The 27,879-nt window shown below is 43.9% G+C and overlaps 2 protein-coding genes across 2 annotated transcripts in view; both read right to left on the reverse strand.

Annotated features, from left to right (window-relative positions):
• nebl (nebulette) overlaps positions 1-27,879 on the reverse strand; it is a 112,936-nt gene that overhangs the window by 991 nt on the left and 84,066 nt on the right. Inside the window, exon 5 of the mRNA XM_030756249.1 lies at positions 1,804-1,981. Within this exon, the coding sequence (XP_030612109.1) occupies positions 1,804-1,981 (178 nt within the window). The remainder of the gene's footprint in view (positions 1-1,803; positions 1,982-27,879) is intronic.
• The window catches only part of LOC115799216 (nebulin-like), a 49,210-nt gene continuing 23,554 nt past the window's right edge, over positions 2,224-27,879 (reverse strand). Inside the window, exons 25-57 of the mRNA XM_030756247.1 lie at positions 27,565-27,672; positions 25,496-25,606; positions 24,051-24,161; positions 23,093-23,203; positions 22,892-23,002; positions 22,689-22,799; positions 22,494-22,604; positions 21,867-21,974; positions 20,418-20,528; positions 18,300-18,410; positions 18,082-18,192; positions 17,769-17,879; positions 17,246-17,353; positions 16,975-17,085; positions 16,668-16,775; positions 16,057-16,167; positions 14,990-15,100; positions 12,580-12,690; positions 11,766-11,867; positions 10,915-11,019; positions 10,694-10,807; positions 8,022-8,126; positions 7,516-7,620; positions 7,334-7,441; positions 5,709-5,819; positions 5,199-5,315; positions 5,009-5,119; positions 4,799-4,903; positions 4,619-4,723; positions 4,431-4,535; positions 3,857-3,949; positions 2,870-2,962; positions 2,224-2,476 (exon numbers count right to left, since the gene is read on the reverse strand). Of these exons, the coding sequence (XP_030612107.1) occupies positions 2,318-2,476; positions 2,870-2,962; positions 3,857-3,949; positions 4,431-4,535; positions 4,619-4,723; positions 4,799-4,903; positions 5,009-5,119; positions 5,199-5,315; positions 5,709-5,819; positions 7,334-7,441; positions 7,516-7,620; positions 8,022-8,126; positions 10,694-10,807; positions 10,915-11,019; positions 11,766-11,867; positions 12,580-12,690; positions 14,990-15,100; positions 16,057-16,167; positions 16,668-16,775; positions 16,975-17,085; positions 17,246-17,353; positions 17,769-17,879; positions 18,082-18,192; positions 18,300-18,410; positions 20,418-20,528; positions 21,867-21,974; positions 22,494-22,604; positions 22,689-22,799; positions 22,892-23,002; positions 23,093-23,203; positions 24,051-24,161; positions 25,496-25,606; positions 27,565-27,672 (3,624 nt within the window). The 3' untranslated portion in view covers positions 2,224-2,317. The remainder of the gene's footprint in view (positions 2,477-2,869; positions 2,963-3,856; positions 3,950-4,430; positions 4,536-4,618; positions 4,724-4,798; positions 4,904-5,008; positions 5,120-5,198; positions 5,316-5,708; positions 5,820-7,333; positions 7,442-7,515; positions 7,621-8,021; positions 8,127-10,693; positions 10,808-10,914; positions 11,020-11,765; positions 11,868-12,579; positions 12,691-14,989; positions 15,101-16,056; positions 16,168-16,667; positions 16,776-16,974; positions 17,086-17,245; positions 17,354-17,768; positions 17,880-18,081; positions 18,193-18,299; positions 18,411-20,417; positions 20,529-21,866; positions 21,975-22,493; positions 22,605-22,688; positions 22,800-22,891; positions 23,003-23,092; positions 23,204-24,050; positions 24,162-25,495; positions 25,607-27,564; positions 27,673-27,879) is intronic.

Here is a 27,879-nt window from a genome sequence, read left to right on the forward strand (position 1 = left end):
CCTTCGCTGTGAAACTCTTCGTGAACTGTTATCGATAAAAACCCACAGTGAGCTTCATGCGCACACCTGCAGGGAGACTGTGAGTTAGTTTTATCTGTGGATTAGAGACAAAACGAGCCGCCCTGCTGTGAGGAGGGAACACGAGTGAAGAGGAAAGATACCGGGAGTTTCAGTGCTGCTGCGGTCCCAGAGGTCAGAGGTCAGCGAGCTGACAGACTGAGCCTGGCTGTGGGTGAGAGACTGCTGGGAGTGCTGCCTGCTCAGCCTTCGGTCAGCTCGCTCTAACAGTCAGCCGCCACCGGAGGGCAGCGCAGGACAGGAACCATCACAACAGAGAAGAAAAACAAAGGAAACATTTCTAATAAGAACAAACACCAACTGAACATCCCCACGTCGATTATTACAAACGACTCATCCTTAAAGATACTTTTTGTAAAAACGCTGCAAAACTTAAAGAAAACTTTCACTTGGTGGTCTTAAGAGTTGAGCTGAAGGCAGCTGGACTCCTTTGGAGGTTCTTGAAGTTTCAGCTCTCATCAGAATCCTTCAGTTCTCGTTTCAGATGAGAGCTGAAACTTCAGACCTCGATGAATGAAACCTGCACACACCACAAGGTGGCAGCGTTTTACAGAACGTTCTAGCGTAGTTGTCAGCAGCTTTACATTCTTCTGAAATTATTTCGTGTTGCTACCTTAAAAGACAACTTCTAACAAATTTAATGTTTCTATATTTCTTACCCTGCACTGAACGAGCTCCCCTGGTGTGACTGTAACATGAACTCTTTGGCATGTCTCGCTTTGGACTCGACAGATTGGACACTACACAGACTTGCTGCTCCATCTTGTGGTTTGCAGTGGTATTACACGAGAGTACAGCCCGGCCCTACAATTTATCGCTCTACTTCTTGCACACAGCATCATGAAAGTTCCTCCTTTACAATCTCTTGACAGCTTTACAAGATTTTAATGTCACAAACACTTTATAAAAAAAGATTTACAAAAGAGTACCTTTAAGTCCAAATTAGGATAATTTAGCAAAAATAAATCAATAAAAGCAGAACTCGATCAATGCAGGAGTGTGGACCGACAGTGATCATGTTCATTAATTAGGGTCAAAAAGGGAAAATGGTTATAAAACCAAGGCTATGAGATATGTTGTATGCAAACAGTACATCTTGTAAAATAGAGCGTGAGGATCAGCCACTTGTTATTTGAAAAGCCGGAGAGGACTCAGGTGAACTACCAGACATCCTGCGGAGGCTCTTGGACTGAATGTTGTCCTCCAGAGGGTCAACGTCAAAGATGGAGCCTGGGTCTGTCCTCCACACCTTCAGGTCTTCAGACAGGAAGGAAAAGTCAAAAATACTGAAACATTCAGCAGCGTTCAAGCTGATAAATACTCCATGTTCTTTTTTTCTTCACCTGAGCAGAAACAAACTCAGAGTACTGCAGTAAAATTAAACAGTCACAATACTCCCAACATATGAAACAAAAGCATCAAACCTGCGATCAGCAGAGCTGAAACTGCACCTTTAAATCTCAACCAGCTGTTCTTAGACTGAAACACTATATGAATAACACAACACACACTACAGCAGAGGCAGATAAACGTTATTGATGAGGACTGAGGTTTCCTTTCAATCAGTTAGATCCAAGAAAAATAAAGAATTCAAACTTATTTCTGTTTATTAGGTGATGTCAGAACCACTGACTGGGTCATGTGACTCTGCAGGTAAAAGGAACCCTTCTGAATGCAACAACCAGCAGCTCCACCAAAGATCCAACACTCATGCAGCTCACTGACCTACGATGATGCCTCCTGGTCGTCTGTCCATCTCCGTCACCTGGTGGTGCATGCCTTTGTTGTAGCCCGCCTCTCCCATCATCTGATTGGCTCTCTGGTAGCGCTCCATGCTGGGGTCGTCCAACCCCGGCGTGAAGCCTCGGCCACGCGCCCGCTCAAAGTCCTCGTGGTACTTCGCCTGTCGAAGGGCACGAGCGGCAAATACAGAGGAGTCAGCATTAGAGACTGAGACACACAGTTTAAACAACACACACACACACACACACACACACACACACACACACACACACACACACACACACACACACACACACACATATCAGGGTGCATTTAGTCAGTGAGCAAATAAAACACACACAGGGAGGGTTTTTAAATCTTTATTTGTTAACACACACACACACACACACACACACACACACACACACACACACACAGGCTGCTCTGTCCTCCGTGCTGTCAGCTTGTGGGTGTTTGTTAGTATCCGTGCTGCAGTCCCACCCGTGTTGCACATCACTCATATTAGCTCCTCCCACTGCACGGACGGGAACCACGGCAACCGGACCGCTACCATGGAGATCGAGTCCTGTGTTTTCCTGACACGTCTGTACTCAGGTGTGTCTAGCTCATTACAGCTCCGCCCCCTCACCTCCTGCAGCCCGCGCTGGTACTTCACCTGTTTAACACACACACACACACACACACACACACACACACACACACACACACACACACACACACACATTACAAACATCACTGTGAGGAGTTGTGTGTGTTTGTCTTAAAATGCAGTTTTCCTCTGAGTGAAGTGCATCCAATCAAAAACCTCTGATGTCAGCTGACAGCTGAAGTGATGATGTCAGCGTGGGGGTGTGACTCAGATGTGATTTTGATTGATCACCAGCACGTTAAAAAATCGTTAAACGTTTGATAATCCACACTTTGGAACAAGCGCCTGAGGGTCGGGTTAGTTACAGGGTTTGGGTTAAACTCGGCTTTATATATGAATAACAGTGACCTGACTCAGGTTTATGTTAGGTGTGTGTGTGTGTGTGTGTGTGTGTCTTGCCGAGCTGATGTTCTCCTGGTTTTGTTTGACTCTCTCCAGCTCTGGGGTCACTCCGATGCTCGTGGCCTTCACCGCGCTCTGCCTGTATCTGACCTGACGGGAACACAGACAGAGTCGCAGACTGATGAGACTGCACGTCACACCTGAGCGTTCTTCTGCACAGGTGAAACACCAAGAACCAGACGGCCATCGATTTTGCATTTAGGACAAAGTTTGCTTTGATTAGAGGTGTTAGTGAAACCTGCTGCTACAGAAACACAAAGACTTTCTTTGTGTTTTTATTACAACATTTTATTCAGTGATTTTTTCAGACCAGCTGTGATTTAAGAAGTTCAGTACAGACAAGTTGTGTATACAGCAGTTATTTTTGTATTTGTGGTATTTGTAAGTACACAACATTGTTTCAGTTAGCTTTTTTCTAAAGTCTTCCTTTTATTTTTTAAAATATTTTTACACACCGAGTAAAAATAATATTATAGATGTTTTTTAAACATCTATAAAATAGATGTTTAAAAAACAAATATTTCAGTTTTTTAAACATCTACAGCATGTTCATGTTCATGCCATTTATTTGTTTATCCTGCTACACAAACTGAGCCTAACATTAGTTAGTGGAGTCCAGCTGTGCTGGCAGATCAGCTGATCTCAGCTCCAGCCCACATCATCCAGCTGGCAAACCTGCTTTAACCTGCTTACAAATGATTATCACCCCCCCACGCTGTTTCAGTGTTGTCTCTGTTGCCACTCTGCTGCGCTCAGAGCAGAGCCGTCCTAGTGCCATCATCAGCTGCAGTGAGAGTTCACTTTGAGCAGGTAAAAAATCCTGATATGAAATTATTCAACATCAAGCTGCCTTTAGTGTGTGTGTGTGTGTGTGTGTGTGTGTGTGTGTGTGTCTGATGTAAGATTGTTCTGCACAGTCGACTGTTTAATTGGCCGACCACATGAACGGAAGCTGCCTGCTGCCCTGTTCTCGCTGTCACTTACTGAGCTGACGTTCTCCTGGTTGCGTCGGACTCGCTCCATCTCAGGCGTGTCCATGACGGCGGTGCCGCGACCCACCTCCTCCCTGTACTGCACCTGAGGAGAGGCGGAGGTGAGGCACGTGCTGCTTGTTGGTTACTGAATCTGTGCCTGACAGCAGAGTGCTGCTTTTACAGCTTTGGAGGGAAAGTTTCTCTGAGCTTCAATTCATTTTAGAAAAGAGATGTATGATATTAAAAACATTTTAAAAGCCGCTCACGGCTCATAAACACATCCAATCTGCACGTTCTTCCAAAACTCACAAACATTAAGAGGAACAACAAAAAGAGCCTGTCAGAATTTTTAACAAGTTCAGTTATTTTGGGAAGAAAATCACGAGAACTTCTCATGCAAAGATTAATTTAAATATCTCAATACCTCGTTATTGTAAGTATTTAATGATCAGCTGTCACATAAACACTCTTTTTGAAGCCAAGTCTTTTAACTCCACTTCATCACTACAAATTTAATCATAATCAAAAACAGCCTTTTTGTGAAGCCGATTAAATCAGTTTTCTGATCCTAACTGTAAACCTACGTCGCTGATCTTCTTGGCGTTCTCTCTGGCGAGGACGATCTCTGGCGTCTCCGTGACCGATGACGTCAGGTTTCTCATCAGCTTCGAGTCCCAGCAGTAACGCAGCTAGGGGGCGACAAAGAGCTGCTTCAACAACAGCTAAAGTGAATATTACTGCCTCTGATCGCTGACTGCACAGGATGACTCACGGAGCTGATGTGTCTCTGGTTGGCTCTGACCCGTTGCATCTCCGGGGTCTCTGAAACCGCGCTGTAGCGTCCCTTCAGCCGCTCCGCCTCGTCTCTGTACTTCTTCTGCAGCCACAGAGATGTTTACAGTGCAGGAACGAACTTCTCGTGTCACTGAAAGTATTTTTTAATCACACTGACCTGGCTGTAGATGTCTCTGAGGTAGGAGGCGTGCAGCAGCTCAGGGGTGTCTGTAACTGTCCCGTAAGAGTTTTCTCTGAGCTGCTCCATCTGCTTGTACGACTTCTGCATCAAATGAAGACAAACATCGTTGGTAGCGTGTGTGTCGGCTGCAGCTGCCGTCACTGCTGCTTCTGTTTGGCTATAATGACCAAGAAATATCTCCCATACCTGGCTCTGGATCTCTGAGGCTCTCTTGGCTCTTTGTATCTCTAGGACATCAGCACTCAGCTCCATACCTCTGCCCACAATGTCCCTCTCCAAATCTTTGCGGTACTCCTTCTGTGGAAGCACAAACACCACAAAGACTCCACGTCACATCAGGCTTTTTACACCTTTCAGAAATGTGTGCGTGTTTTACCTGGTTCAGTATCTGATTGGCTTTTCTAACCCTCAGCAGCTCAGGTGTCTCCTCAAGACCAACACCAGATAAGCCCCGCCCCTTCACTTCCTGCTCCAGATCCTTCTTGTACTCTTTCTACAAGGCATGAGCATTGGTGCAAACAAACAAACAAAACCAGGTACATTTATCTGAATACAAAGTGTGAGGAAAGAAACTAAAAATGATAAAAATAAATGTCTGATTTTAATCCGCTGCCTGATGGATTAAAGGAAGTTCTGGAAGGAGGCCAAAAGTTTAGTTTTACATCTGAGTTTTTATTTATTTTTCCTTGTGAAGAACTTCATTTCACACTGTCCTGCCTTTAAAAATTAACATAAGTAGGTTAAAAATAGTTTTTTCTCTGGGTAAATAAGTGTATCACGAGCCAGAACAGGTTGGGAATTAATGCCGAGGATTATTTGTGCTTCCAAAGTGCTTCCAGCTTGAGGAGGCCTCTTTAAACGGCTCATCCCTCTGAGGGGATGTTACCTCGCTCAGCAGGCTGCCAGCACGGCGGGCTGTCAGGTATCCAGGAGTCTGGTCAACGTCCAACAAGGCTTTGCCCTTCATCTGCTCCTCGTAGTCCCTCCGATACTCCTTCTGAGACACACAGCACAATGAGACGACAGTGAGACTCATTCCTGGCGGTGGTTTGAACACAGATGTGTTTTGAAGCACGGCTGCACGATAACACTCGTACGATCCAGAATCCTGGACCCCGCAAAGGTCCTTCATCGTGTCTGAGTTTCACTGGTTTCTCCATCAGAGGGAAACTCTGTAGAGCTGATTTGGAATCAGCCTAATGGTCCAAACTGTGGGGCACAGATCCTCAGCAGGTGGCACAAAGAGCCTGGGGGGGGGGGGTATGAAGCTACGCGGAGTTCAATCATGCTGGTCTCTGTTTCACTAAATCACTCCTGAGACTCTTTTAACTGGGAATCACTGATGATAAAAGTCCCTCTGCTCACCTGTCCATGCTTTATTATAATAAACTGACAGTGCAGCTATTGTGGAGGGGCTCAGAGTAGAGCCGCTGCTCCTCCACATTAAAAGGAGCCAGTTGAGGTGGTTCAGCATCTGACTGGGATGCATCCTGGGTGAGGTGTCGAGAAGCTGGAGAGATCATATCTCTCAGCTGGCCTGGGAACGCCTCGGGGTCCCCCTGGATGAGCTGGAGCAGGTCTGGGATTCTCTGCTTAGGCTGCCGCCCCCACGACCCGGCCCCGGATAAGTAGAAGAAAATGGATGGATGGATGTCACAGAGCCTGATTATGGTTGGAGCCTGTGGCTGTGCTGTGAGGCTCTTGTGGGCATTCACGGACTCTCGTCCAATCATCTTTCTGCCACCTTCTTCAAGCCAATCAGCCTCCAAACCACCTCCTCCCATCTCCACCCCACCCAAATCACTCAGTGTACCATCCCAGCCTCCATCTTAATGGGGGGGGGGGGGGGTGGTCCCACCCTGATTCCTATAATCACTGGGATTCTGTTCTGGTTGGATGGGCCATCGGAGTCTAACTGCCAAACACTCTCTCCACACTCAGGAGTCTCAGTGATAGTTTTCTTTGATTTGAGGCCCTTCTGGAGTCTTTGTATGATTAAATGGCTGCAGCAGGAAGTTTAATTTGGATTTGGAGGCTTTTAGTTAAGTATGAGCTGCGGCTCATAGCTGACATGTTATCTGTCACTCAGACTGTATTTGACTCTTCTGTGCAGAGCTGCAGCAAAGATCATCGTAGGTATGAAATAACTGGGTTTGTGTTCTCTGGGAGGAAAAAAAATCATTTTTCAACCACCAAAAAATAAATAAATAAATAGAAATGTGTGTTTGTTCTCCTGTTAAATGAAATCAGTCCAAAAGTAAACAGACAGTGAAAATATGATTCTGTGCAAAGTTCTAATTTCTGTGTTTTCCCTGCAGTTCACTCCAGTCTGTGTGACAGAATACTGAACTGCATTATTTAATACATGTCACTTTAAAAGCTTAATAATTAAAAGCACAGACTGAAAACATGCCAGCGCAGCAGGATTTTATCTTCATCTGCTGGATCCAAAACTCTGAGTGAAACCTGTGACTGAGGCTAAAGATCTGCAGCTAAAAGCAGAGGTTTTACCTCACTCTGCATCTTCTGGGCTTCTTTGGACACTTTGTAGATGTGAGTGTCTCCAAACTCCATCAGAGAGCGACCTTTGTTCCTCTCATAGTCCTCTCTGTACTTCACCTGCAAACAACAAACCATCAGACAAGCCTGTGTGTGTGTGTGTGTGTCTGTGTGTGTGTGTGTGTGTGTGTCACCTGGCTGTGCAGCACTGCGTTCTCCTTGTGGTGGCGCTGTTCAGCCGTGTCCAGAGCTATGTGGTACTGAGCCTTCGTTTGCTCGTACTTCTTCTTATACTCCACCTGATGACATCACACACACACACACACACACGATTATACAACAATGTCCTCACACAGGAAGCTAAAACAGAAGCAGGATGCACGGCGCATACAGAAGTTCATCATCATCTTTCAAATGCAGCTAAATAATTCTGAACTCGTCCTTTAATGAATGCGCTGGCTGCAGATATTAAAGTGCGTCTGTTATTGGTTCAAACTGTGAACTTTATTGACTCCTGTAAAATCAATGGGGGCTTTGCAGAGACTTTTATTTTGAAGGCTGCAAGTTAGTGCTTCATAACACTTATACTCTTGTTTTCTCTGAAGCTGTAATATAGATCATCATGAATGCCACTTGTTAAGCAGGTATATACATATACCTGCTTAATACACCTGCTTTCATTGTCTAACACGCTGCTTACATTACTCTGAAGCTTGCTGGCGTGCAGGGCATGCTCGAGCTGGAGGAGGTTCGGCAGGTCTGAGGAACCTTCTGCTTTGTGGTTCTGGTTGGTTTTGTACTTCACCTGGAGGACAGGAGAGGAGTGCTTATCAGGGTTGAAGGATTTCCTGGAATTTTAAAACGATTTCCAAGGAATATGTAATCCTTTTTCAGATTTGTCAGCACAAAACAAAGAGAATCATTTGACCCCATTAATCATTTGGATGAAACTCATCTGTCTAAGGAGGTCTGAGGTCAGAGTGCAGTTCCTCTAATGTCCACCTGAGGCGCTAAAAGTGAGTCAGTCCCCCACAGGCTCTCATGTTAAAATATCCAAATAAATGTGTTTACAACCTGCTTCTATGAATAGGTTCCTCCTTCATTATAATGTTTCCATAATGTGTGGAAGATGATTCTAATTTAAAGTTGGACTCTCTGAACTGGACCTGTTGCAGTTGTGGTGACTGAAATTCGAGCGTTTTATTCGGGTGTTACTCAGAGCAGGTATCTGCACCTGTGTGTTGGTCGTTAGCTGATAACGACTCATTCCATGCTCGTGTCCCAGTATACTCACTTCATAACAAGGTCATGGACTGAACCCGGACTTCAACATTACTGAAGCAGTGTGGGATCATCTAAAGGCAGAAGCCTGGAGAACTGTTCCTGCAGACTGCTTAAAGCAAGCAAGCTGCCTCAGAGAGCTAAAGGAGGTCACACCAAGGAGGGTCCAAACTCTGTCCAAGCCTTTTATTACTGTATTTCCATGTATGTTTACAGTTGTTTCATTAAATCACTGCACCTATTTTCCATTTTCCTAGACTCTTGCACAGTATTGCACCTGCCCAGGTTCAGTCTATGTGTGGGAAAAACTCTTAAAAGTGTTGTTGTGGAAAATAGGAACAAACTTTGGCAGAAATCCTCGGATCCCTGGTATCCAAAACTAAGCCAGCATCAGTGATTCAGTGTGTCGTGCTGGTGATGAAGTTTCCTGGTTAAAGGTTAAAAGGAGTCAGAATTTATGGAAGACTAGCAGACGCTTTCCTTGGCTTTTACAGACATGAATGTCTCTCGCAGTCAGACACTGTAATGGTCTCTCCCTCTCTGCCAAATTGACTTTCTGGCCTCAGTTAATCACAGAGATGACGCGAACACTAAACCCAAATCTCAGGGTCACACGAGCCCACAGCCTGCAGGAGCGTCTCGGTGCTAAAAGTGTTAAAAATGAAATTCCCCATTTTGAGTTCCACACGTCGCACTTTCCTTTGATGCTTTCTTCAGTTGTGATGCCAGAATCGGTTCCAGTTTGAGCCCCTTTCAGCCAACCTCTCCCACTAAAACCCTCAATTCAGAGCCCCGCCTGTGCACCATGATGCTGAGAGTCTCAAAGAGAGGCTTTTCTAAAAAAGCAGCACTGAGTGAACGCAGCATTCCTGAACACCGGGCAGCGTTCAGCACAACAAGCTGTTATGCAACGTGGTGAAGTGGGGAGGCTGTTTCCTGCGGTGGTGTGGGCGGCGAGTGGACTGAAAAAGCTGCTTCTTTGTGCGTGAGTGTGTTCGCATGTACGTGTGCTCGTGTGGAGCTTCTTCTCACTGCTCAGCTGTTATTGTGCGTTTGTGTTTGCATGAAATCATCATTACGCTGACTTTGTAACGACACCTGACCTCCAGAGGGCGGCCTGAAGCTCAGGTGCAGTTTTAGGTTTCATGTTAGTGTGTTTAATATTTAACAGTGATGATTATGTTCAGGGAACACACACATCAGAGAGTGTCCCTGCAACTGCAGAAAGACCAGCATGTGTGTGTGTGTGTAACCTCTTCAACTTCTCCAGCTTTCATCCCACAATCCTCCATTTGCCTGAGAAAGGTTGCTATGGTTATGCCCACACAACAGACTGAATTTTTCAAGTGTGTGTGTCAAAGAGAATGACACACACACACACACACACACACACAATTTCTCATTTATCTCAGCAGCTAAAAGAAAAACTAAAATGTCTCCAGGTGAAATGAATCAAATTATTCTGAGGAACATTTGTCATGAAGGGGCAGCACGGTGGTTAGCACTGTCTCACAGCAGGAAGGTCCTGGGTTCGATTCCCCCATGTTCTCCCCGTGTCTGTGTGGGTTTTCTCTGGGTACTCTGGTTTCCTCCCACAGTCCAAAGACATGTTAGACAGTGGGGGTTAAGCAGGCTGGTGACCTGTACAGGTGTAACCCCCCCCCCCCCAGGATGGATGGATAAAGGGGTGCTACAGTAAAATTCAACTGCAGTAAACCACCGAATTGTTTTTGTCACACTGAGTGGGATGAAGCCGAACTCAAAGGGAAACCAGACTCCTGCGTCACCGTCTGAACAACCACATGTGAACATCACCTCCAGTTTTACTCAAACATATTCCACAAACTTTGGTGTCATGCAGCCCAGCAGACAGTAAACTACTGGAGGACAGGCTCCTACTTTGAGTGGCTTTCCCTCAAACACATCAGTTTACACACTAAACTCTCCCGCACACACATTCATGAACACCTTTCATTTGTCCCACACTCACCCAGGCAGACTGGGCAGAACCTATGGTCACAAAAACACTTTATGAAAGAGCATCATCACCTTCAACCTGTGTGACAGATCATGTGACCATGATTCACTCACTTGACTGGCCAGAGCAGCAGCAGCCTGTGTCTGTTTGAAGGAGACACACTCCAGCGGGTTGTACTGAGGCTTTTGTCCCTTTAACTGTCTGTCGAAGCTCTCCTTGTACTTCACCTGCAGCCGAGGGAGGAAAACATCATCGAAACCACGTCAGATTATTTTCTTAGGTCGACCTGCTAAATGGCTCTCAGTGCATGCTGGGAAGGTTGCGTGTGCGTTACCTGGCTGGCCAGCTTTGAGACCTCTGTGGCGTGCTGGATGTCGGTTCTGGCCAGAAGAGATTCATCGCTGTAAACAGGCTGCTTGGTACTATTCTTATAGGTCACCTGATGTAACAAACACACAATAAAAAAGTACATTCACAACATCAATAGTCACACAAACACACTGTGTACTGAAAACAAAATGACATTTTGGTTAAATGCAGCTATATTTACACACAAAGATAAAACTGAGGATAATTTTTAGATGATTTGGTAAATCTGTACGAGCATCAGGAGGTGCTGATGTTTACGGAGACGTCTGCATGAGTACAGAGTTTAGATTTTAATATCTGTTCTAAACACCAACATTCGCCCACATTAGAATAATGAAAACACTGTAACTAATACAAACATAACAAAACTAAAGATTAAACCATAAATAAACTCACTGAACGGAACTGAGAGCACAAACATTGATTTTTTGGTTTTATTCATTTATTTATTTGCTATTACACACACACACACACACCTTTGTACTCCTATCTGTGTGTCCACTCCCACTGACACACTGCAGTCTGCTGAGTCTAAACCTCCAAAGGTCCTCACTCTTAAGTTAAGATTTACCCTCACAAAGACACACACACACACACACACACACACACACACACACACACACTTACATAATGGCAGTCGAGTGTTTTCACATTTTCTATAATTAATCAGCGTTTCCACTCAGAGAGCAGCTGCTGAACAGGACTGTTGTCATGGAAATGAGTGTTGGATGGGATGTGGTTACATGTTACACACACACACACACACACACACACACACACACACACACACACACACACACACACACACACACTTACATCGCTGGCCAGTTTAGCAGCGTTCGCAGCGTTGACGATGTCGGGTCTGTCGGGCACCGTGTTGTAGTGATGAAGCTCCTCTTTACCCTTCCTGTAGCTGACCTGAGATCAGCTCAGGCCGTGATGGAGAGAAGGTTTTTAAATAAAACAAATACAAACAGTGTGATAAAGTTCAAAATCAAGAACATGAATAAAAACAGGTGTTAAACAGGATAAAATCAAACAGCATCATCACTAAAATCATATTTATTGAAGCCCACGTTTGTGTTTTTTCTCCTGTTTCCTGGTTTTTGTCTTCCTCTCTTTTGTTTATGCACGTTTCTTCTGTCGGGTTTTTTACTTCCTGTTTCACTTTAATAACTTTATTTGTCTCCACTTGCTTTGATTGCTCCTCTTCCTTTTTTCTTCCTGCTGTGCCGTAGCTGTTTCCACCTGACCCTCGTTCTCAGACACGATTGGTCTTCTGGCATCTCTTGCTCATATACTGTATTCATAGATACTGAGTGGGTGAAGGTGTGATATTTTACAGTATTTAACAGTTGAAGGAGACTGTCATCAAACAGACCTCTGCATTCTTTCTAATGGCCAGCAGGGGGCGACTCCTCTGTTAGAGGTCTGTGGGAAAAAGGCCGTGGTTCTGCTGTGACCTCAGGGAACATTTTCCCAGTGACCTCATGGGGTCATTTGTTATTTTACACTGTAAATTTTTATTTTACTGTAATTTAAGAGGGAAACTTTAAGCCCACAGTCACAGGAGCAAATGTCACACACAGCCAGCTGTATTGTTGGATTACACTGAGATGTGTGTATTTACATCACTCTGGTTTTTGGAGACCTCCATGGCGTGCTCCACCTCCGGCAGCGTCTTCATGTTGGTGTAGTTGGACTTCCCCTTCTCCCGATTGTACTGCTCCTTATAGAACTTCTACAGAGAGGCAGAGAGAGGCCGGTCAGAGAACACGAAGAGAAGTAACAGCAGGAGCTCGATGAACTGAGGGAGGAAAATATCTGATGACTAATTCAGCCCGGTGCTCGTTTGCCTAAAAATAAGACGAGCCGCTTCCAACTGTGAAAATGAGGGACTGACAGCGTGCTGCAGAAACGAATACAAAAACCGAGTGAAGTTAAAAAGCCTGCAGAAAAAACGGCTCTGTTTGGATTTCTGCTAATATGATTCAATACTCACTGACTGCTAATGTGTGACTTTAAAATAAGCCTCCTACATTTAAAAACTGATCAGTGTCTATGAATCTGTGAGGAAATAATAAAAACACTGAATATAAACCAACTTAAACTCTAAAACCATCACTGCTGATGAACTTTTATTTCCCATCAGATTTCTTTGTTGCTGAAATCATAAATCCTGCCACTTATTATTTTTATGGTTATTTTTTGTTTTAGTCATTTTCAAATCACTAAATAAAAAGAAATCATTATCAAAGGAGACGACACTGCCTCTGCACGAATGGAGGTTAATTATAATTTTTCAAGTTATAGAAATTTTACTGGGAGCCAAGCAGACAGTAGAAGCCTGATGGTGACCCAGGTAATAGTTATGAACCTTATTTGTTTTATTAGAAAGCAGCTCCTATTGGATGATATTGTCCCGGTTTGTTCCTTCAGGGTTTGTCTGGGCCCACGTTACGCGCTCCAGTTAGCGTCGCATTGCTCGGTCAGCAGACGTGAAACCAGAAAAGCACCGTGTCCCAGATTCCCCGCAGCTCTGATTTTCTGCCCTCGGGGCCGACTGACCCCAAACAATCATCCTCATGTGTAACTCACGCAGTCTGTGCTCTGCACCGGCACCGGACTGCAGGAGGTCAGCACTTTGTCCACAGCGTTCTCACGGAGCTGAAAACAATCAGCTTGTTCACATGCTGGAAAAACTCTGCCTGGTTTAGGGGAGGAGCTCACCGGGCCGAGCACACGATGCCCACTCAGCAGCAGTGAATGCACCGTCACCTGCTCTGTCCACCCTCTGGACCGACACCACACCAACTGTGCATCATGCTTCCAGGCTTGTACCACAGTTACCAGGGTTACCAGAGGTTATCAGGGTTACCAGAGGTTAAATACTTAAACGGCCAGGGTGGATTTAACTTGTTTCCAGCACATTTTGGAAAATGACAAAAAACTTTGCAGCGGATGTGAAAATAAATCTTCCTCAGACTTCGGGAGCAGCCCACAGTCTGCACATGCTCATAATGAACAATTTAAAGTCTTCATGTGGAAAAAAGCAAAACCCAATTACAACGTTCCTGCTCTCACGCTGCCTGTGAGAATACAAGAGGTTTTAAACAGCCAGCTCCCAGCTACAAAGGCTGTGTTACATTATTGTGTGCTGCACATGAGGAACTCCAGAAAATATCCCAACATTTATCCCAAATATCCTGTCTTCAGAGTCCTCACTGAGACAGGAATGTGAATCTGATTCCCAGGTGTTTACAAGCTTATGAACTGCCCAGAACTCTGATTAAAATAGTACTTAAGCTCTTTGAGTGGTTTACGTGGGCAGAAGTCTAAGCATAGACTCAGATCGTCCTCCTCCAGTTGTTCTGGGAGGCGTTCCCAGCTAGCTGAGACTTGATCTCTCCTGTGTGTCGAGGGTCAGCCCCGGGGTCTCCTCCTGAAACACCTCACCTTAGGATGAGGACAGTGAACCACACAGCTGCCTCCTTCCTGCTCTCTTCTCTCATGCAGAGCACTCTTCTGGAGATTGTTAAAGCAAACAAAGTTCCCGAGTTTTGTTTCTTGATTAACTGTCACCTGCTCAGAAACACCAGCATCATCCAGCTCAGGTCGTACAGCCATCCTGTGTTAGAGTGTGTCTGTCCCAGTTTATCAGAGTGTGTGTGTGTGTGTGTGTGTGTGTGTGTGTGTTGCAGACAGTAGGTCAGTGTCTGTGTCCTCAGGCTCTAGAGCGCCACAGCTGCTCCCTCTTTTCACGCGTCTGCAGACAAAATGAAACCAACACACAAAACACTCCCCATGAGTGTGTCTGTGCAAGTGTGTGTGTTTGCATGTGTGTGTATTAAACAGGACTGTGGGATGTTGCTGTTTAAATGCCTTCAGTCTGCTCTTTGCACACGGAGGGCCTATTTTTTGTTTCCGAGTGGATTCATATTCCAGACGTGTCACATCTGTCTGAACGTGTTCATGCTTAAAAACATGCGGAGGAATTTGACGTCACTGATCTGATGCAGTGAAGGTGGCGTCGGACTCACGTCGCTCTGCGTCTTGCTCAGCTCTTTGGCGAACACGGTCTCGATGGTTTGGGGCATCTGAGCGTACAGACTGCAGCCGGCGTCTTTCTTGCTCTCCTCCCTGTAAACTTTCTGCAACACAAAACCAGCAAACGCACCAGAGGATGAAGAGTTAAAGTTGCTTTGCTGTCTCACCAACTTTATTTTAAAGTTCCGCATTAAATATTTATCATTATGAGGCTGACGCATTATAAATCCTATAATACAAACATAATCACAACAATACGCCCAAATCTGACAGGATGTAATGATGCCTGAAGCTCATCTGCACACAGAAGAATGATTTTAATCATTTAAACTGAGAAGATCACATATTATTTCCTCTTTCAATCATAGCACTGCACACAGCTACAGACTGACTCAGAAACAGCATCAGATCCCTCAGAAACTGCAGCAGCATGTTAAAGGTAAACAGATGGAAATGCCCTCGTGGTTTGCTGCACAGCAGTTGTTCCCAAATGGTGTCCCATGAGGCAAGTCCCAGTACACCCTGGGTCTTTTTTATTTATTTATTATTACTACACTCATTCAGTAACACAGAGTCAAATTTCTAACCCTCTAAAAATCTTTTGATTTATTGACACAGAGCAAACCCAGACTGATGACCAGACAAAGCCACAACATAAAGACAGCAAATCTCATGGCTTCAGCTACGTCGAGGAGGTCGGCAGGCGTCAGCCTGAGAGCCTCATCTGTTGGGACGAGTTAGCAAACGCTTTAGAAATCAAGATGAACCCCCCCTCCCTGAGCCTGGTTCTGCTGGAGGTTTCTTCCTGTTAAAGGGAGTTTTTCCTTCCCACTGTCACCAAGTGCTGCTCATAGGGGGTCATTGTGACTGTTGGGTTTTCTCTGTGACATTTGGTTTGCTCCTTGTTGTGCCTCACATACAAAATGCTTAAAAACAGGATCCTGGAAGAACAAACAGGCATCTAAAGGTCTGAATATCTGAGCTCAGACCTGCTGCTGACTCACAACACGCACACGAAAACCATGAGTTCAGAGGGCAGCGACTGCATGTTAAAACGTACCTCGCTGCACAGCTGGCTTTGCTCCTTGGCATGCTGAGTGTCTTTGGTCTCGGGCAGCAGAGAGTACAGACATTTAACCATCTCCTTCTTACCCGCCTCCTTGTATTTATTCTGGGTAATGAAAACAAAGCAGGAGATTAACAACTGCTCAGAGACGCTGTGCACACCTGCACCAACATTTTCTTCATCCTGCTTCACTTGTTAGTATTTTCCTTTTATGAGCTAATGTTCCTTAAACCGTAACACCTTAATTTAATGAGTAATTCACTCACGGGCTTAATCAGACAGACATCTTTAAACAGAAGCATGCGTGTAAATGCTGAACAGAACATAAACCTCTTTGAAGATGACACTAAATTCTAAAACTGACTAATACAGAAAAAAAAATCTGCTGAAAATTAAATTTAAGATTCAAACAGATGATTTTTAGGCTTTTGGGGCAGACTCTGTAATAACTCTGTAATAACAGTAATTAAATACTTACTAATACAGACTTTAGTGAAGTGTTACCATTTTTGCATCCATGCCAGACACTCAGAATTTTTTTTATACATGCTTCATTTCTAATGTGCAATCAAACTATAAGCATGCAATAAAAGAATCCCACCCACCTCGCTGTGTGTCTCAGCCATCTCTCTGACAAACTGAGTCTGCAGAGTTTCAGGCAGCAGCGAGTATAAAGTGTTGGGCAGATCCTCTTTGTCTTTCTTGTACTTTGACTGAAAGAGTAACACACACATATTTAAAGACTCCTTCACTGTATCATGTTATGGCAAATCTTTGGAAACATCTTCTGCATATCATAAACACACATGTGGTCATAAACATTCAGGGTTTTTATTTTCGGAGCAGAGTTTGTCAAACGTGCCCTAAAACGATGCAAAGGCCTCAGTAACCCCGGCGCAGGCTGCAGCTCACCTCGCTCTGAAGCTCAGAGATGCGTTTAACGAACTCCATCTCTTTGGTCTCCGGCATGTGGTGGAAAACACTGCTGCTGATCTCCTGTCTGCCTTTCTGCTTGTATTTATTCTGCAGCACACAGACACACAGGGTGGACGGGACGATGCAACTTTAATCCAGAAAAGTGAAAAAACAAACAAGTTGTTTAACTGCGTCAACATGTTGAATCACCGCGATATTTATCTCTGAGCATCTTCCAGCACGAGACGGTTTTCACACCTCCACCCACCTCACTCTGCAGCTCCGTCACTGCTTTAGCAAACTTGATCTCCTCTGTCTCAGGCAGCAGCGAGTACAGGTTGGTGCTCAGATCCTTCCTTCCTTCCTTGTACTTCACCTGGAGAGCAGAGGGGTACACATCAGAGGCTAATGAAGCTCATCACAAACTGTAACTGTTCACAGTCCGATCTACAGATTTTTATATTTCTGGAGGAAATATCAAAGTGTGAATCAGCAGCTCAGCTGTTATTCCCTCCCTGGATCCTCACGCTTGGATTTGTGTCTTATTTGATCTTCCAGACTTTGATAATTTTGGAACTTTTTTCTATAAACTGAAATGAAGGCTTGACTTCTGTTACTTCCATCTGCTTCGGTGTGTATTTGGCTCCTCGCTCACAACAGATGGATCATCATTTTTAATAAATGTGAAAAAAAGTTAACCCATGGCTTCCTGGAAGGTTGGATCAAATTCACAGATAAATGAGAACAACGACACTTTTGGTTGCTGCTTACATGTGTGAGTCTCTGCATACCTGACTCTGGAGCTCCGTAACCTCTTTAGCATGTTGGGTCTCCGGGGTTTCGGGCAGCCGATGGTACAGACAGCCGGTCGCCTCCTTCCTGCTCGCTTCCTTGTACTTGGCCTAAAGAAGACGTCAGAAATATTTACCTGATGGTTAAACTGCATCACTGAACATTAAAACAATGCTGATTTGTTCTCGGCTCCATGGTTGGATTTGTCTGTCAGTGAGATTTTGGAAAACGGTGCAGGTGAATTCGAAGGCAGTAGCTTTAGCAAAAACAGTTCCACTAACCTTTAAAATGAAACTGAAATGTTTTCCTCACCTCACTCTGCAGCTCAGAGACCGTTTTAGCCAGCTGGGTCTCAGCTGTTTCTGCTAGCTGAGAGTAGAGACTCTGAGAGAGGCCTCTGATGCCGTCCTCCTTGTATTTACACTGCAGAGGAACAAAGAAAGGCCTGAGAAGCAGTGACTGACAATACTGAACTGATTCAGACCTGAGGAGGAACTCGGAGGGAGGGAGGAGCATTTGTACGCGCTCACCTCACTCTGCAGGTCGGACATCTTGGCGGCGAGCTGCGTCTCGGCCGTCTGCGGCAGCTGAGAGTACAAACTGGACGACATCGCCTTCTTCCCGCTCTGCTTGTAGGTGTTCTGGAAAACCAGCGGAGACGGATTCAGACTTGAACTTTGCTTATTTTTGACTACATATCAAATTATTTGGCCTCCATCCAGGAAACAAAACCTTTATGTAAATGTATTATGAATATATTGGGATCTTGATGTCTAAGTGCTCGGCCCATTTCGGTGTTTGTTGGTTTATTAAGTTTGAAACGAGGACGTAGAAGAGTCCCTGCAGCATCTGTAACGAATCCAAACCACTGTTTAATGTTTCTTTGAGATCGAACAGCTGCGTACCGGCAGCAGCAGCTGTTCTCTCAGGTTTATGGAGATGGTTCATATGCAGAGACCAACCGCTGTAAAAAGCTTTAACTGCAGGTCCTACAGAGCTAACACAGCTTTACTATCCAGAGGTAATAAAACAAAGGTCCTTTAATTTAAGAGGACGACGGGTTTACTGCTGCACAGCTCCGTAGGTACAGACTGAGTCAGAAGACTGAACTCAACAAAAATAAAATCCAACCTGCTCATTTACTGTAAACAAAAGAAGCTGCTGTGAATTATTCATTATAGAAATAAAAACATCATAAATACAGCAGCAGCGGTGGGGGAATACCCGGTGAAAAGGATTCATTATGGTAATATTACAATGTTTGCAATAAGAGAAAGATTAAAGTTGGTGAGAAAGCAGGTGTAGGTGTGTCGCCTCTGGGCTGATGGAGGCTGATGATGCTCCTGGAGACACCGACTGTTTCTCTTTCCTCTCTCACCCTGAGAGCCTCGTTCTGCCGCAGGTTCAGATGGTGACAGATTAAAGGAAAAATACGATGCCAGGATGACAGTGCCTGAATCCATGACGCACTGAATGATTTGAGGGAAGTGAATCATTTTAAGTCACCAGTGCCAAAAACTGCAGTTCCTCTGGTGGCCACTTGAGGCTGGCACCAAAATCCATCCCCATAAACAGCAGAAATTAACATTTTTACAGGCTGATACAAACTCCAGAGGGGGGAAAATATTTAACTCACTTCACTAAAGCTGAAATTTGTGCAGTGATACAGGTGTGGCACTGATCTACAGATGTGTAGCCATAAGCTGTCTGCTGAGCTCAGCTGGATTCACTGAGCCAGACCTCTTTATTATGTTTGGAGCATTTTAATCCAATTATCTGACCAATCACATGGCTGCTGTGTGGTTAATTATACTGTCCAAGAACTCTGAGCTCCTGGTGAGTGAATTTCTAGGATTTTATTGGATGTTATGTAGCAATAATTAGCAGGTATCTGTTTGTGCAACAGCATTAGCTGATAACTTAGCCATCCAGGCTGTTGTTCAAACAAAAAACAAACAAACAAAAAAACAGAACATGACCAAAATGCTAATACTGAGGCTTCAATCAGTGAGCAACATCATGCTGGCTCTGTCCATCTTTTATATACAGTCTATGACAGATTTTGGAGGTCAGGTGACTCAAAGTTTGACTGAACATACTGCAAAGTTTTTTTAATCAAATGTAACAAACTGAGCAGTGATCAGAGGTCTAAAGCCCAAACCAGAGACTGCAGCACTGATGGGAAACTCAGCTGTTTACAGAGTCACTGCTAACTTTGAAAGCTGCTGTTTTTCTGCTGAATATCTGAGTTTCTTCACGTAAACACTTGTGTTCGTCAGCGACACACTTCAGACGAGCTGTCACTGTCACAAACAGCATCACAAATCTCCCAGACATTCAGCTGAGCATCTTCAAACTGTGACTCATTAATTAATTATTTGAGGAGCGACGCTGCACTCGTTTTTTTCTCAGAGTTTCTCTGTAAGACAGCGAGAGAGCCGAATGCAGACAGGACGCTCTCTCAGACCTGACTTCATGTTCAGCCATCTTTAAACACATTTTTACAGCTGAGAGGAAAAATGGAGCCGATGCTCGAACTCAAACTAAATATTAGATTATAAATGAAAGGAGGGAATCACTCTTAAATGTTTTGATGCTTCCACTTCATGAAAAGTGGATATGTGAATGTGAATAATGGATGTGTGTACCTCGCTCTGCAGCTTAGTAACCTCTTTAACGTGCTGCGTCTCCAGAGTCTCGGGGAGCTGGTGGTACAGAGAGCTGCTGGCCTCCTTCCTGCCCGCCTCTTTGTACTTAAGCTGCAGGGAAAAAAAGGTTTCATGATCACAGTTTTTACATCTCAACAAGCACCTGATGACAGGAGAAGATGTTTGTCTGTTACTGCTGGGAAAAGCTTTTAGTACCACCTGCTCTAAGACTAATACTGTCCTTATTTTTCTGTATGCACTGGATATGAACCAAAACCCAGGCAAACAGAGAGAACTTGTTTCCTTCAAAGAGAATATGCAGCACAGGAGGAGGAGGAGGAGAGGATGGCACCCGGGAGCACTGAATGTGATAACACTGATAACAAGACCAGAATAGACAGCAGCCGTCAATTTATCTGCACGCTGGCGTGTCTGAGGGGGGCGCACACACCTAATTTAGACTCTAAGGACGCTGCATTGACATTCATACGTTCCCTGGAGGCCAAATACGGTCACACTTCCCGATCCTGCTGTGGTTCCTATTTATGTCTAAATGTTCCTAAAAAAATCCTAAAATCTTTTCTGGCTGGAGTCTGAATTGTTGCTGGTGTTGTTGGCACAGTTTCAAAGGGACAAGCTGCATGAAACTGGCATCTATATGCTGCTTTTCTAATCTTATTTCAGACTGTAAGCCACATAAAGTGCCATATTCTATACACTGAAAGCACTTTATCAACCTCACATTAACCTAACATGCATGTCTTTGGCACAGTGCAAACATGTAAACTCTGCAGGAACCTTCTCGCTAATCACTGCACCACCGGCCCACGAAATGTAATTGACATAAAGCCTGCAGAAGCAACTCTCACCACCTTCAGATGCTGCAACAATATCACCAATAAAACCCAAATAAAGCTGCTGTAAAGCCTCAAATATGGTTTACAAGGCTGTTTTGAAAAATGCTCGGTATAAGGAGAATTCACGCTTCTACTGAGCATGTGCACAAGCAGATCAATCCACAACAGCGACACTGCTCATCCCTTCAGAGTGCTGAACAAATGCCATGCTGACTAATGTTACAGATACAGTCAGCAAAGAGCCACAAGTTCAATTTCCAAAGTAATTCTAGAAGCAAATCTGGAGTCATGGCGGCAGTTTTTTATTTTGCAGCTTTATATAACTTTAAATGTACTCATGACAGTGACATAAAAACTGCATGTACAAAATCACCTGTAAAACCTGATAAACACTTGTTCACAAAATTTTCCCAAAGATTTTTATTCAAGGATCTTCAGGTGCATCTCTCTCTCTCTTCTAAAGGTCTGTGACTCAATGCAGTACTACTGAAGTACTTGTTAGTAGGATACATTCAGTGTCTAGAACAACATATTTGCCCAAAAACAGCAGGAGAGCGGCTCTGTGAACCTCCAACATGAAAACATTTCCCACCTCGCTGTGTGTCTCAGCCATCTCTCTGACAAACTGAGTCTGCAGAGTTTCAGGCAGCAGTGAGTATAAAGTGTTGGGCAGATCCTCTTTGTCCTTTTTGTAGTTGACCTTCAAACACATGAATGAAACATGCTTTAATACTCTATGTAATTATCCATCCGTCCATCCATCCACCCACCCCGTCCATCCATCCATCCATCCGTCCATCCAACCATCCACCCGTCCGTCCATCCATCCATCCATCCATCCATCCCTCCACCCGTCCATCCAACCCTCCACCCATCCGTCCATCCATCCTTCCATCCATCCATCATCCACCCCTCCATCCATCATCCATCCATCCATCATCCACCCCTCCATCCATCATCCATCCATCCATCCATCCATCCCTCCATCATTCCACCCATTCGTCCATCCATCCATCCATCCATCCGTCCATCCATCATCCACCCCTCCATCCATCATCCATCCATCCATCCATCCATCCATCCATCCATCATCCACCCCTCCATCATTCCACCCATTCGTCCATCCATCCATCCATCCATCCATCATCCACCCGTCCATCCATCCACCTGCCATCCTTCCATCCATCCATCCGTCCATCCATCCATCCATGGTCCTCACCTCACTCTGTATCTCTGACATCTGCTTGGCGAACTGTGTCTCTGCCGTCTCTGGGAGAAGCGAGTACAAGTTCTTACTGACCTCCTTCTTACCCTCCTCTTTGTACTTCACCTAAAAAAACACACACACACTTTAAAAACGCCAACATCCAGCAGGGACACTGTCTCATTTAAAGTGTGAGTCTGTGTGTCTCACCTCACTGTAGATCTCTCTCAGCTCTTTGGCCAGCTGTGTCTCTGTGGTTGCAGGTAGCTGATGATACAGAGAGCTGCTCGCCTCCTTCTTCCCATCCTGTTTATACCTCACCTACAATTCAAAATTCAGCTGCTTTTAAATAAATTCAAATTTCAGGCCTTTCAAGTAGAAAATAGACAAATAGATATTTCTGATAGAAATACCTGACTCTGCAGCTGGGCGACCTCTTTGGCGTGCTGAGTTTCCAGAGTCTCGGGCAGCTTCGAGTACAGAGAGCTGGAGGCTTCCTTCCTCCCTGCTTCTTTATATTTGGTCTAAACAGTAACAATAAGAATCATAAAGGCACTGAATGTAAACACTGAGCTTTGATTTAAACAGATTTTAAATACATGATGTTACCGTACCTCACTTTGTATTTCAGATACAGCTTTGACAAACTCGATCTCGTTGGTCTGCGGCAGCTGGGAATACACACTGACAGTCTGGCTCTTCTTCCCAGTTTCCTTATATTTGTTCTAGAAATGGAAACACATCAGACTCTGTCACCCTTTCTCCTAGGATTGCATTTGTTTGATTACAGCAGTGGGTTTGGTTTTGCTAAGAGTAGATATCACACCAACCAAAACAAAGCGACTGCCCAGATGAGTGCAATCAGAACGGGCTCTCCTGCAGGAACCACTACAAACTTATCTGGTGTTTTCGTCCTCACTTCTATGAGATCAGCTCAGTAATTAGAGGCAACGGTTTCACAGAGATGGAGATGATGTAAGGATCACTTTTCTTCTCTCTGCTCCCAGCTGGACTCAGACAGAATCCTTCTGTCCTTTATTATATATTCTGTATATGACACAGTGTACTGGCAGCAGTTCAGCTGAATAAAGTGTCACAGAGAACTTATGGAGCTCAGCCTTAAAGGGTTTTGAGTTCCCAGCAGCTGCCTCTTTGCAAACTGAAATCAAACTAAACTGCAGGTATCTGTGTGACCACGGTGGTCTTAAATACCCAGAAAAACCTGGCAGTCATCTGGATGTTACGTTAATAGGGAACATGATCAGTACAAGGCATAAATCTGGTCTCTAATCTCTCCAGATCCAAATCCAATTGAGAAATAATGGGAACAAGTACTAGAAGAAGCCTATAACAAAACACAAAGTCACCACAGGACACCCCGAGAGGTCCCACATCCAAGCCCTGAAGGGTTAAAGCCAGTTTGGGGATCTACACAACTTCAGGCAGGTGGTTTTAATGTTCTGGCTTACTGGTGTATTCTTTCTGTTCTTCGTAGTACTTAAAGGCATATTGCAGAGCCAGCAGATTAAACAGTCACACATAAGAAATGGAAGATCCACACAAGAAGTGTACCTGGCTCTGTAGTTCAGTCATCTCTCGGGCAAACTGGGTCTCTGTAGTTTCAGGGAGCTGAGAGTACAGAGACGATGTCATCTCCTTCCTCCCTTCATCTTTGTACTTTTTCTGTTGGCAACAAAGAATCAAAGTCAACAAAAAGAAACACTGTAGCTCTGTGAACAACTGCAAACCTCACTGATTCCTGGGAGATAACAGCTGTTTACAGCTGTGCCAGAAATTAGTGCAAAGTAAACAAAGCTACTGTGTTGATCTGCATTTAAAGGAGGCTGGGTGGGTCACCTGCCAAGTTTTTTTATGTTTGTAGAACTGACAGAAACTCATCACTTCACAGCAGTTCCTGTAAGGTTTCTGTGCTGCTTTTAGATTCCTGTGAACACTCTTTAACCATCCATTTACAGTGAAGCCTCCTGATGGAAAACCCACTCCTGACATGGTGAAAACAGCTGAAACACCTCGAGCCATGAATAATTTCACAAAGCTGGTTTGAAGTTTCATGTGTCTGTCCCTTGAGGATTATAATAATTATTTTAGGTGCTTCTATAAAAGTTAGACAAGAAACACAATATTCAGTATCACCATTATGCTGATGACACTGAGTTTTACCTACATCTGACAGTGAATCCCAACACTCGGATGATCTCCGGTCCTGGATGGGAAAAACTTCCTTCAAAGTTTTTTGAGCCTGAGCTTCACCAACAACCTAACAAAAGTGCTTATCCATCCATCCAGTTAAAATTTTTGCTGTTTTTATGAATTTTTCGTTGACTTTTAACAATCACATCTGTTTTGTGCAGTTCAACTTTAGCCAAACTTGGATCCATTGCTAAATTAAACAGGTTGTATCTTTTTTCTGAGAACTTAGAATGACTTATTCATGCTATCGTTACGTCTCAGGTGACTGTAACTCTAATATACAGGTTTCATCCAGCTGCACTCTTTGGTTCCAAAGGCAGCTGTGAGACTTTATTAGTACAACACATCACAGTTTTGTCTCAGTTCCCTGGAGTCATCCCACCAACAACTCCTCTGAGGAAAAGGTCCCAGGTGCCTGGTGGATTCAAACCCAGGACCTTCTTGGACAGTGGAGCTCCAGTGCTGCGCTATGCAGCTAATTTTTCTTTTTCTTGTTTCACTTTTCATTTCAATTTTGCTTTTAAAATAAATGTAGAATGTAACTGTTCTTTTTGCCATCATGTTTATGTGACTTTGGTGTCTTGTGTTTATATTTTTCCATACTTGGAATAATGATCCATTTGCCTCGTTTGGAAAGCACTTCAGGTCAGCTCCTGCTGTTTTGTGTTATATACTGGTCATATGCTGTACTGCATATAATCTGATAACCTGATATCTTAAAGCCTGAAATAATAAAGCCCAAACGGAGTCTGTGACACCGTCAACAACACTGTACACAAAGAAAAGCTGAAAGGAGACTGACTCACTTCACTCTGCAGTTCAGTCACTTCTTTGGCGTGTTTGGTCTCCAGAGTTTCGGGCAGTTTGGAGTAAAGAGAAGAGGCCGCCTGCTGCTTCCCTGCCTGCTTGTAGTTCACCTGACGCACACACACACACACAAACACACACTTTAAATCACCACATAATCACACTCCTACAACTCAAACTATTTTCCAGCTCCTTATGACTGGAATTATCTCTTTCTTCTCTGAGCAGTGTTATCAGCTCTGCAGCCGACCGGTAGCTGATATAGTAACCACTCTGTGACATCACCAGCTGAATCTGTCCAATAAGATTTCAGCTTCATGACCTGTTTGACCCCATATCACTAAGACATTACATGAATGTGGGACAAATGAAAGAGCTGACTGACTTCTATTGGAGCTCATTTACTGTTTTCTAGTTTATATCTACTTGTGTCCTGAGGCTGGTGCTTATTAATTAAGAGTGTTTAAGGGATTTAAACTGAGACTATGTCCTTATCTCTGAGCTGCCCAACACGCTGCAGGACTGTGTCAGCAGCAGCTCGGACTCTGATTGTTACCATTTCAGGATCATATAAGTCCTTGACGTGTTTTTCCAACATGCTAAAAGTGTTTTTAATCCTTTGTGTCTTACATTTCTAATATAACATAACAAATACAGCCAGGATAGAAAAGGACGCGGTGTCGATGTGTCCTTAGAAGCACAGCAGAGTGTTGGAAACAGCTAAACACAACCGTGACATTACTCCAAACTCTCTCCCTTATTTTTCAAGACTTACAGTATAAAGAACATCCCTGCAATGACTGAATGCTGTGCAGGGTTATTGTGGTGTGTGACGTGAGCTGTGAAAGACGGGAAATGCAGAACTGATCCAAACTGCCAGGATGATGTTATGTTACTCTTGTAATTCTGAGTATTAGTTATTGTATTTGAGTTTTAGTTACTGTTAATTATTTATGTAGTTCCTGTATTAATTTCCTTATATTCTGCAGTGAGTTTGATACTTTGTAATATTTTTGGCTCTCTGGTTTTTGTGCTCTGATGAAGGGTTTTATGTTTTCTTGTATTTTATTTTCAGTTCCTTCTGTATCATGTTTCAGTTCTCTGTGTTTAGCAGTTATATATCGGGTTATTTCCTGTTTTACTTTGGTAGTTTGGCATTTCTAGTATCTTTGAGCTTTGCTTCTTCCTGTGACTCTACTGTGTTTCATTCCCTTGGCTGTTTCCACTTCCCTGATTACCCTCTGTGTATAAATAGTCCTGCCTTCCCTTCAGTCTTTGTCATGTCTCTGTGGACTCCTGTAATTTGACTTTGCATCAGCCTCAATAAAAATGGAGTTTGGTTTCATGTGTCCAGAAGTTGCATCCTCACTTATGCACCCTGTAGAATTTGAAAATTTTAATGTCACAATTATTTTTCCTTTTCTCTTATCATGGTAATGAAATAGGAACATACTGAATTTTGATGTTTTATATCGATGTTTCTTTTTATGCTTCTAGAAAAACCCAAAACAAAACAATTTTGATAAAAACAGGAAAAATAAATTAAGTGAAAAACATACTTCTCCTGTGTCCTGTGCTCCCCGGTCTTTGTCATTATTGTTAGTTTTGTATCTTTTGATAATTTCCTGTTTGTCCTTCATGATTAGTTTTCTCATGTGTCTGGCTTTGCTTTTACTTCCTGTTTTTGTTCCCTTCCTTTGTGATCGTCAGTCCCACATTCACTGTTCTCACCTGTTTAAAGTATTATATACACAGACAGAATCTCCAATAAAATCTGATGAATACTGTTTAATTGTTTACTGCATTTTACTCACAGATAATGTTTAAAAAGCATTTTATCCTGGAATTTATATCTCTGTCTCCATCTTATGGATATTAAATTATCAGAGGTTTATTCTGGAATGTGTGAGAGCCATCTGTCTCTCTCTCTCTTCTAAAGGTCTGTGACTCAATGCAGTACTACTGAAGTACTTGTTAGTAGGATACATTCAGTGTCTAGAACAACATATTTGCCCAAAAACAGCAGGAGAGCGGCTCTGTGAACCTCCAACATGAAAACATTTCCCACCTCGCTGTGTGTCTCAGCCATCTCTCTGACAAACTGAGTCTGCAGAGTTTCAGGCAGCAGTGAGTATAAAGTGTTGGGCAGATCCTCTTTGTCCTTTTTGTAGTTGACCTTCAAACACATGAATGAAACATGCTTTAATACTCTATGTAATTATCCATCCGTCCATCCATCCATCCATCCGTCCATCCATCCGTCCATCCGTCCGTCCACCCATCCATCCATCCATCCATCCACCCACCGCCCCCCATCCATCCACCCATCAATCCACCCATCCATCCATCCGTCCATCCATCCATCTGTTCGTCCATCCATCTG

Source organism: Archocentrus centrarchus, chromosome 20 (assembly GCF_007364275.1).
Source record: "Archocentrus centrarchus isolate MPI-CPG fArcCen1 chromosome 20, fArcCen1, whole genome shotgun sequence".
In the NCBI taxonomy this organism is placed as follows: domain Eukaryota; kingdom Metazoa; phylum Chordata; class Actinopteri; order Cichliformes; family Cichlidae; genus Archocentrus; species Archocentrus centrarchus.